The sequence below is a fragment of the Erythranthe guttata genome, chromosome 9 (assembly GCF_056151865.1).
Source record: "Erythranthe guttata isolate IM_541 chromosome 9, IM_541, whole genome shotgun sequence".
In the NCBI taxonomy this organism is placed as follows: domain Eukaryota; kingdom Viridiplantae; phylum Streptophyta; class Magnoliopsida; order Lamiales; family Phrymaceae; genus Erythranthe; species Erythranthe guttata.
Genome location: NC_142541.1, coordinates 4,703,433 through 4,714,159, shown reverse-complemented (window position 1 = coordinate 4,714,159; position 10,727 = coordinate 4,703,433). Strand labels below are relative to the sequence as shown.

The following is a 10,727-nucleotide window of genomic DNA, read 5'->3' as shown; positions in this document are numbered from 1 at the left end:
GTATACATTGTTTTCCATAATTATAAAATGGTTAGTAATGCAGAGTCATCAAGGTATTTTGAGAGCTCCGTTTAAGCCGACGTATGGGGCTGAAATTTGTACAAACCAAAATGGGAAAAGGCAAAATTTGTTACATTTTAACTTTGCATATTCAAAATTGACAAACCAAAATTACAATTTTACAAATTGTGTAAAAATAAACAATAATAAAAGTTCCATCAGTGCTATTTTTTATATATTAAATACAATAATTATTTTACAGGTGGTAATTATTTTGCACATATATGTTTCTTTTTATTAATAAAATAAAGAGTGTTTAGTTTTTTTTTTAAAATATATGTATATATAACATTAAATTATACTTTGCAATATATTTTAATTCCAAAAAGTTTCTGAGTAAAAAACTAAAACAAGATACATGTATGTATGTGAAATTAATATTATAGTTGTTAAAATTAATTTAGAACTAAAGTTTTTGTAAAATAATAAAATATGATAATTATGTAAAATATAAACAATGTTGTTGGAGTGTGATAATAAAAGTGTATTGCATGACACTGTTCGTCTCTTAAATTATAGATATAGACACCCGATTTTTAAACAACTGTTGAAGATGACCTTAGTAAAACAGAGCCATCGAGGTATTTTGAGAGCTCCGTTTAAGCCGATGTAAAGAGTTCTTGAAGAGAATTAATTGAAGCGCCTCTTGGGAAACACCGTTTTCACGGTGGGAATTACAGGTATCTAGAAAATTGACAATGTGAAGATGGGGATCTTCACCCGCCAATCCACTTAATAGCCCGTTATTGTGGAGCATCGTCAAGAGGCCTTGCTTGATCTCAAAATTGTGCGCCTCAATAGGTGGATATTGGATGCTCGGTCGGAACCCGTCGAGAGTGGGGATTATGTAGTCTTGAAATGCCCGTGGCCTAGCTACTGGCTGTAATGGGAGTTCATGAGGGGGATGGGCCTTGGATTTGGTTTCCGTTGGCATTGAGTATATTGCCCTCTGCGCGTCTGCGTTCTTCGTCCTCCATTGTATTGGTTGCGTGTTGACGTCTCCTAGCGGCTCAAAAAGTGCGTTCGATTTCGGGATCAAACGGTCCTCTAGCAAGATCGAGTCTCCTACGCATACACAATACCTAAAAAGAAAAATAAAATAAAACAAAAATTAAATGGGTAAATCGTGAAAATTGTTAAAATCTAGAGCTAGAATAAAATAAATAATTAAAATATTCCCCGGCAACGGCGCCAAAAACTTGTTGGCCGAAAACCTACACGCAAGTGCACTTATCATACAAATAATATAGTGGACAATTAAGTTCGGATATCGAACCCACAGGGAATATTTAATTACTTAATCATAGACGCTAAATTCTACCAATTATTATCAAGCCCACCCTACACAGTCGAGTTTTGAGAGAATAAACTAAATTAAAAAGCAAGCAAAAACAAGAAAGCAATTTAAACACGAAGATTAATCAAAGTAGACAAGCCTAGGATTTTATTCTTCCCCCTATGTGATTATTACTCCCCCAATTCTTTCAATTATGCAAGCAATTAACCCGGATTATTAACATGAGATGCTAAAATAATCATAACCCGCGCTTCCGCGTGTATTACGATTCTAATACTCTAGATTCAATTACTATATTCCTATGCAATTAATTCTACAAATCTCAATAATGGCTACCTAAGAGATTGACTATATTCTTATGTTAATACCACAAAGGCTCTTCTACCACAGTTCTAATTATTAACCCGATCTTCCGATTCATGCGATTAACAATAACATAAAAGCACATAAGTTGATCAAGTTCATGCACTTAATAAAATAAGTAGAAGAAATAATCCGGCATTAAAACTTGCATAAAATCATAAAATTGGGTTCATAAATCCCACATAGGGTTCCAAATAAAATCCTAGATATAAGAAAATTAGCTACTCATGATTAAAGGAAAAACACAAATAAAATAAGTCATAAACGATAAATCTATGCTTAGAGTCTTCGAATTCTTCGTCTTTGTTATAGCTTTGTTGCTCTTGAAATTGCGTAAAAAGATCGCCAATTGTGTGTTTGACTTGGTCTTATATAGGGTGAAAAACTTGGGAAAGAAGGCAGTTTCCTTGTGCAATTCAAATCCCTTTACTGCGCTGACTCGGGGTCTCGGACGGACGTCCCACAATTTGAACTAAAACTCGGACGGCCGTCCGAGCTTTAAATATTCATATTTTGGTTTTTTCACTTTTGGCCCATATTTTCTCCAAAATTGTAGTTTTTACCCCATACTTTTCTAATTCTTCAATTTGTACCTAAAATACAATAAATCAACTTTTTAAGCACCAATTATCGTTAAAACATACCAAAAGCTTAAATAAAAAGGTACGATAAAGTGTAAAAATATACACTTAACACGGAGCAAGGGACGTGCTGCAAATTGAAGATTTATAATTCAACGTAGTATACAAGAACGACGTCAACAAAGAGGGAGTCTTTGTATTTTTATTAAGTCCTACTATTGTATTCGTAAAACTAAAAATTAGTACATTTCGTTTGCAGGTCCCTGTGGATGTAGGGTACAATCAGGGGCGGAACCAGGATTAGAAAGTAGGGGGGGCTAACTAAAATTTCGGAATTCGGGGCAGCGCCCCGAAAAAAATTTTAGGTTCACAAGACATTGAAAAAATAGGTTTATACTGCGAAAAAAATTACGACACATATCTATAATATAATATATATCTATAATTTATATAAAATTATGGAGAATAAACAAAAAAGTAAGGGTTAAGAAACATATTTACAAAATCTTTGGGGGGGTCAAAAGTAATATTCAAAAAATATTAGGTCAAAATAGCTAAAAAAAAAAAAAAAATTTCTTGGGGGGGCAACAGCCCCCCCCCCCCCCCCCCCCCCCCCCCGGCCCCTTAGAAGCTCCGCCAGTGGGTACAATTGTATCCGAACCACATTAAATTTGTGTCTCGTTTATTTCTGTTTTGACAAACTGTTTCACGAATTGTTGCAACACTTCACGCAACAGTAACGAAAAACTGAATCTGACACAATTAATTTATATTTGCACGAAATAAATTCTAACAATATGCGTTTCTGAGTTCGTACTTTGGGGAAGAGGGTAGGAGTAATCGAGGTAGTGTGTTTGACTTAGATGCTGATATGAAAGACTATGAAGTTTCACAGGTGTTTTTCCGCTTTGCTGGCTCACTGGCTGGTTTCAAGGCATGCCGTCCAATTCTTTGTGTAGATGCCGTTATCTATATAATTTTGCAGTATACTTTGCAAGGGTTAATCTACAGTATTCTATGTCATTGATTTACTATATTATATTTCTAATTTTGCAGTATAATTTGCAATTTATTTTCATGGTTGTGCTACTATACATGTTCATTTTCGGTTGTATTTGCAGTGGTTAGTGAGAAAACGAATGCGAATTGGAACTATTTCTTGAGGAAATTGAAGATAGCTATTGGTAACCATTGGCCGTTGACGTTTATTTCGGACCGAAACCACAGTAGTTTGGAAGGTGTAAGGACAATATTTCCCGACTCCGCACACTTTTACTGTTTTGTTTCGGAAGTCTATGGTGACTCAATTTAATAAATGTAAGTTAAATATTATTTACATAGTTTCCTTAATTGAAGATTTTTATTCTTGCAGTTTGTCACGGTATAATGCACATATTGATTATATCTTTAATTATGGTTGTTTTGAAAAGGTGCTTATGATGCTACACGTGCTGAATTTGATAATCTCATGGAGAACTTTTGAACAAAATGGAGATGCGAGAAATTTGGTAAGATGACTTCCCATTAGCGATCAAGAGTTACCGCCCCAATACTTTAGGGGTGTAAATTGTAATTAACCATTTAATTATAAGTAATACAACAAATGAATTTTTCGAGATATTCTCCGAGAAACCACCGAGATTTATTTTAGAGAAATAATAAAAATTGTCTGAACTTTATACTACTACTGTAGTAGGGCCTTCCACCTCCCCCACGTTTTGTCATTTTCCACCCACCCACTTACCACTCACCTCCCTCTCTCTCTCTCACACACACACACACACACACACACAGCGCTTTCTCTCTCTACACTGTGGTTCGAATTATGGGTGATGGGTGTGCGCATCTCGAGTAGGTTAATCGAACAGCTGCGGTGAAAATACATAGCCACAAAACGCACAAATACTTGCTTTCCAACATCTCAGGCCCACCACCACATGGTGAGAAAACCTTACTTCTTTTTTTTTTTTTTTGTTTTTGTTGTTGTTGCATTAAATAATGCTGTCACGTTTGCTTCAATTGTGACAAATTGTTTGTGATTTTACAACATTTTTCAATTTTGTAATGGAACCATGTGTTGTTTCTCGAAATTTGAACATCTGCTTTGTGGTGCTTGTTTTCCGAGGGAATATCATGTTCTCCCTCTTCTTCTTTTTTTAGGGCGAAAGCTTGCAAATTGTTGGTGTTTTCAGTTGGATTTTTATTTAATTTTTCCAGTATTACTATTTTCTTCATTTTCCGACTAGGTGAAAACGTATTAAATTATTAGTTCGATAATTTTGATATTTCGCTAAATTAATAAAATATTGCTAGTCCAAATGTATTAATTTATAATTTATAGAGGTTTAATTGTACGTGGAATTTTGATTTTTCGAGAAAATGGTTACTCTTAAGAAACAGGGGCTTAAAGAAAGAAGTAGGTATTCCACACTAAAATGTTAACTAATTAATGAGGTTTTAATTGTTATTTTCAGATTTTAATTATTATTAGAGGTTTTTGTTATAAGGGTTGGACGAGTTGAATGAAAGGCATTAAGCCAATTTTCAGAATCTCTCTCTTATCTCTGTATTCTTCTTCTTCCCCAAGTTTTCTTCCTCTCTAATTTCTTCCCCCAATTTCTATCTCAATTATCAATTTAATTTCTACTTTTATATTATAATTAAACCATAAAAATACCCAAAAATAGCTGGGATCTTGCAAACAGCTGCTGTGAAAATACATAGCCAGCCACCAACGCACAAATACTTGCTTTCCAAACATCTCAGGCCCACCACCACATGGTGAGAAAACCCTACTTTTTTTTTAGTTTTTTTTGTTTTTGTTTTTTGTTTATGTTGTTGTTGCATTAAATAATGCTGTCACGTTTGCTTCAATTGTGACAAATTGTTTGTGATTTACAACATTTTTCAATTTTGTAATGGAACCATGTGTTTCTCGAAATTTGAACATCTGCTTTGTGGTGCTTGTTTTCCGAGGGAATATCCTGTTCTCTCTCTTCTTCTTTCTTGGGCGAAAGCTTGCAATTTGTTGGTGTTTTCAGTTGGATTTTTATTTAATTTTTCCGTTTCACTATTTTCTTCATTTTGTCAGCCATACATTAGAACCTCGATAATTTAATACTTGGTGTAAACGTATTAAATTATTAGTTCGATAATTTAATATGTTGTTAAATTAATAGGATTTTGCTAGATCCGATTGTATTAATTTATAATTTATAGAGGTTTAATAGTAAGTGGGATTTACGCGTAAGAAGTGAATTTAATTTTTTTTTATCCGTTTATCAATACTTTTAGATTTCTTGGTTGAGCTCGTTGCCGAGTTGGTTTACACCTTTCGTATAGTTGCAATAACCACTCACGAGAGTGAGATTTACTCGATGCACATATATATGTGATTGCGGATTTCATGGAAATAAATTTAGTTGGGGTTTGTATAATGAAAACAATTTATTGTTTGTTTTTTTTGAATTTATTTATTGGATATGAAAAGTCCACGTGTATGATATATTTAAGAGGTGATCAAAGAAGCACATATGAGAATGAGTCAGTTTCAGTTACATATTTGTCTAACATGTGATTAAATGATTAGTAGTACTAATTGTTAATTAATTAATATCTTAATTGTTTATTGTTTGTTGTTGCCTTTAGGCCAAGAGATCTTTTAAGGAATGTCAACTTTTCATGATTTAAAACATAGCTTGTTGAATATATGATAATGAAAATTTATTGGAATTTTTACATTATTAATAAAAATTAGGTGTACTTCTTCAATTTTTTTCCCTCCTTATTCGAACCATTTAGTTTCACCGTGTTGTAACAGAGCCTAGAACGATATAAATTATATTGCAATAAGCTCGTATGGCGCTAATTCATTAATTGGTCAGAGCAATTACCGAATTACAAGAAATTTTAGACCGTCTATAGAGATTTCCTTTGAGCACGTTGGATAACAAATCGTCGAAAAACTTAACGTTTTTTTTTTAATATTTAAAATATATAGCATTAAGTCATGTTAAACTAGTTATGTCATATTTTGACAGTATCGTATTATAATTTGCTCATAATGTAGTGAAATTCTTCATGCGGGATTCAGTGCTATCTTACGACTTTGTAGTGAAATAGGTAACTAGCCATGCAACTGGTAAACGTTACATTTTCTAGAGGTTATTATTGCTATATACGAGCCAAATTTATTTAAACCGAGAGGTATGTATATATGGTTAAAAGGTGATTAGTACACATTTCTATGACAATTTTGATGTTTGCTCGATTATATTTTTGGTGCATTGTCGTCATTCTATATTTAGTTATCGCGGATATATTTTGCTGGATTTGGATTTCCGGATTACTCATTTATAAGTTACGAGTCTAGAAGGAAGCAACGAATTTTTTGTCCAGTATAATTGTCAAACGATCTTCATTTCCGAAATAAGTTAAACAAGATCCTCACATTGGTGTGAATCAATTATTTAAACAAAATCTGTCATCTTTACCATATGCCGTTTGAGTACGTCAAGTGCTTTCTGATGTCCTGTTTAGGTCGGAAGGAAAAACCGAACTTCCCGACAAAGTATTATTTCTTAAATCGAATAAATTAAAATTCATCTTCCTGGACGGATAGCTATTGAATGCTACTGAAAAAAGAGACCTGCCTTGAAATTTGATTGCATTTGCGTTTGTTTTCTGATATGTTATTTGACGAAGATCAGACGAGTTGGTTGTTAAGCGATGGATCTTTAGATTCTGTCTGAACAGAAATGCAGCTAAATTATTTCCTGAGTTGCTTGAAGAGTATTTATTAAGCCGCCTCTAATCTTCTCCACATACACGCGTCTCAGTCGGACAAAGAAGCCTACAAGTTTAAATTACACTTCGTATTGTGTATACAGTTCAATAAAGAAATCAGCTTCTAATATTTACGTACATTTTTCGTAATTAGCTTCAACCATTGACATTCAAGAATTCCGATGATGAAATTTTTCACGAGTTTTGTGCATATCATGATAGTTGATTCGAAACCCCGAAAACCCGAAACCCGCAACTTCGTCATGCATGGTATTTTTATTTGATTGTGAGGTAGTTCCTCTTATTTCTTATATTATGCTGTCATAAGAACAAGTATCTTATGTAACTCCTTAACACGGGATTCGATGCCACACGTCTCGATTTTGCAGGAGGAGAAATGCGACATCTGCGGTGTCATTGGAGTTGCCGATGCAATAGTGACCTGCACTCAATGCAAAGTTAATTGCGAACACACGTAAGAAGATTTCTTCTGTATTTCTCCTTCGGTTGAGAAACTAAACTACATTTGCTTTTCTTCTGAGTTCCGTTATTCGGCTATCCTTCATCGGAGTTTTTTTTTCTTTCGATCTTAGCTATTGCATGGCAACGCTTCTCGAGGAGCCCCCAGTAGGTACATGGCTTTGCGAAGAGTGCGACTCCACCTCCAAACCTAATAAACCACCAAGTGCAGAAATATCGCCCCTCGTCTCGATATTAAGCAACACCGTCAAATTTGCCGAGCAAACGCAAACTGCAGAGAGACGAAAACTGGTGAAAAGAAATTGGGAGAAGATGGTGGCAACTGGGAAGACTAAGTACATCTCTGTTACAGAAGCTATTAAGCTCTCGTCGGGTGAGAAAAAATCGCCCGGCCCTTCAAACGTCATTTCCCACTCGAGAAACAGATTCCCTAAACACCAACCAGAGAGATCGCAGCTGAGGCCTACAGTACTTACCGTAAAGCCTCAGGCACATGGCCTTATCGACATCTCCGGAAGGAAACATCCAAAGGTGAAGAAACTCACAGGTGATTAGTATTTTACGGGAAAAAATCGAGCTTTCGTTTTAATGCACGTGAAACTTTAAATATGGTTTTTTTTTTGGTCAGAAATTCAAACGTCGGTGAGCAGTCCGAAACAGTCTATAGACCTTGTGAACAAACGTACGCAAAAGGAAATGGCAGCAGAAATTCAGTTATCTCATACAAAGGGGAGAAGATCAATAAGGAAGAACCCCCCGTTAATAGCACCATCAGCAAACGACTCACAAGGTTACTTTCTCTCTCTTCGTACGTTTCTGTAACTCTTGTGAGTTACAGAAACAGACCCCTCAAAAGACGAAGTGAAGCTAAGAGAGAATATATCAAACATGTAACCGAAAATCAAAATTTCTGAATTTTTTTTTATCGAGAAATAACAGAATCACTCCATCTTGCCTTCTTCCCCGTATCTCTCATCGAACAGTCTGCAGTATATTTTTTGGCTGTTTTTATCGCAACTGTATTATGACGACTTTGATGAATTTTAGTAACTGAAATTATATCTATTTTATAGGTGAAATTGGTCAAACTGCTATCGAGTCGAGAACTTTGTCTGATTTGAAGAAGTGTAACGAGAATGCGAACAACGATCTTTTGCCTGATTTAGAAACGTATTCACTTTCTCCTTCTTTGGATGCTTTATGGACGTAAGTAACCTAATCTTTGTATGCGAATTTCTTTTCATCGGAATGTCGACTTATTTCTCGTTTTTCCATTTTATTAGGGGAAGCTTCGTTATCAAGGAAGACGATCGACGTGGGGAAGTGAATCATCAGATTCAAGCTCATTCTCCTTCGCACGTTCGTAGAAAAATCTACGAATTCTCAAAGCAAATGCCGAAAGTGATTCATGTACAATTGGTTCCGTTGAAAAAATTCTGGATCGATTTCTTCGAGGAATATACTCCGTACGAGAGGGACATTGGGTTGTACTTCTTTCCCGGTGGTGGAGAGAGGTGTGCCTCAGTTTCGTGTTTCGTTAACCGTTGTAAAAAAATAACAATCAATTGAATGCAGTTTATGAATATTGCTATAACTGTTTGTCCCCGTTTTTTATAGATCGGAGGATTATATATCCCTGCTCGAGTCCATTACTGTGAAAAACATGGCGTTGAGGATACAGATTGCTGATGTGGAGCTTTTGGTTTTCACCTCCAAACTTTTGCCTGTTAACTGCCAATGTAAGTTCTTGTATTTCGTATGTGTTGTCTTTATGGTTTGCATGGAAATGTTTTTTTACTAAGGTCCTTTTTGTTGGTAAAGTCGGGAAAATTACATTTTTTGTCCTTCAAGTTTTACCTCTATTTCATATTTGGTCCCCCTGTTCACAAAAAAAAAAAAACAGATTTAGTCCCTCATGTATCAACAATTTAACACTTCTAGTCCTTTTCGTTTATTCCGTTAGTACTAACGGAATCAAGCATGTGCCCGTCACTATCTTAACTGACGGACCAACGGTAAATTGATGGAAATGATCAAAAGTGTTAAATTGTTGAAACATGAGGACCAAATGTGAAATCGGTGCAAACTTGGGTGACTAAAACTGTAATGCCATGCTCCCTTTATCTTTTTATTTCTTTATTTATATATATATTTTTTATGCTCCCTTTATCTTTGATGTAAGCTTTTATTAGGAATGCCCCTATTCATTTCTCTCTCTCTCTCTCTCTCTGTGCCGTCGTCGTGTTCACCGAATGTTAAAAAAAAAAAAATTGGCATTAATGTTTGGAATTATTACACAGGTTGGGAGGGGAAGAACTTCCTTTGGGGAGTATTTCATAATGTGAAACAAGATACAAGTTGTCTGTTGGAAAACGAGGTACCGAAATTGTCGATGAAACCCTGGGAAGAGGATAATAATAATAATAATGGTGACAATAAGGAGGAAGTAGACATGGAGATAGACATGATAGGTGGCATCAGTGTAGGAAGAGAGGATGTTCGAGTTCCGAGACAACCTATTATTCCTCGATTAATAAACATCAAAACGGAGGACCAAGATCTCAGTATTCCACCTGGATTTGAGGAGATATATCGGCTCAGAGTTGAGGGAAGGCAAAAGTAAATGGGATCCGTGATTGATCGATCAATCGATTGCCTTTTGGAGTTGTTTAGATTTTAGGCACGGATCTATTTGGTTGATCTGTACAGTTCTATGTGGTTTGTTTACACGTCCGTCCTTTGCAACGTTTGTTTTCCTGTAAATTCGTTTTCTAACGGGGGTTAACCGCTTCTTCTCTACTTATATTTCATATTCATTTATGTTTTAGTATGGACTGTAGACACATTATCTTTGTTGTTTTGTAGTTGTGTTACAATCTGTGTAGCTTGGAAATTTCTAACTTGTTAACGTATCCGCGTTTTTGACATGTTTTGTGTCCGACACTCGAGGACACCTTGTGTGACATTTTGCAATTTACAAAAAGTTGGAAACATGTTTGAATAGCAATTTTCGTAATATTTTTGTTGCTTCTCTAATTATTTAAAGGGTAAATTCCATTTTTCCCTCTTGTACTTTGGTTCGATATCACATTAATCCTTTCTACTCTCGATTACATCGATTTGCTCCATGTACTTGAAAAATTGTCCCAATGTGGCCCTCG

At 35.2% G+C, this 10,727-nt stretch overlaps 1 protein-coding gene across 3 annotated transcripts; it reads left to right on the top strand.

Annotated features, from left to right (window-relative positions):
- Positions 1–3,938: 3,938 nt before the first annotated feature.
- On the top strand, positions 3,939–10,493 carry LOC105951226 (PHD finger-containing protein 6). Of its 3 annotated transcripts, none has more exons than XM_012974612.2 (8): positions 3,939–4,241; positions 7,476–7,561; positions 7,680–8,113; positions 8,195–8,356; positions 8,640–8,772; positions 8,850–9,080; positions 9,184–9,305; positions 9,867–10,493. In XM_012974612.2, exons 1-8 carry the CDS (start codon positions 4,239–4,241, stop codon positions 10,187–10,189), a joined length of 1,494 nt encoding a protein of 497 aa, XP_012830066.2. In that variant the 5' UTR covers positions 3,939–4,238; the 3' UTR covers positions 10,190–10,493. The 3 variants fall into 3 exon arrangements, with proteins under 3 accessions (XP_012830066.2, XP_088679728.1, XP_088679727.1); XM_088823602.1 differs by having other exon boundaries at positions 4,187–5,082; XM_088823601.1 differs by lacking the exon at positions 3,939–4,241 and adding an exon at positions 5,178–7,377.
- Positions 10,494–10,727: the final 234 nt, after the last annotated feature.

What these genes read in the sequence shown, in the direction of transcription:
- LOC105951226 (XM_088823601.1), top strand. Translation starts at nt 7,354, where the DNA reads ATGGTATTTTTATTTGATTGTGAG. An exon ending in ATCAGCAAACGACTCACAAG is followed by an intron (nt 8,357 to 8,639) that starts GTTACTTTCTCT and finishes TCTATTTTATAG; the next exon opens with GTGAAATTGGTCAAACTGCT. An exon ending in TTTCCCGGTGGTGGAGAGAG is followed by an intron (nt 9,081 to 9,183) that starts GTGTGCCTCAGT and finishes CGTTTTTTATAG; the next exon opens with ATCGGAGGATTATATATCCC.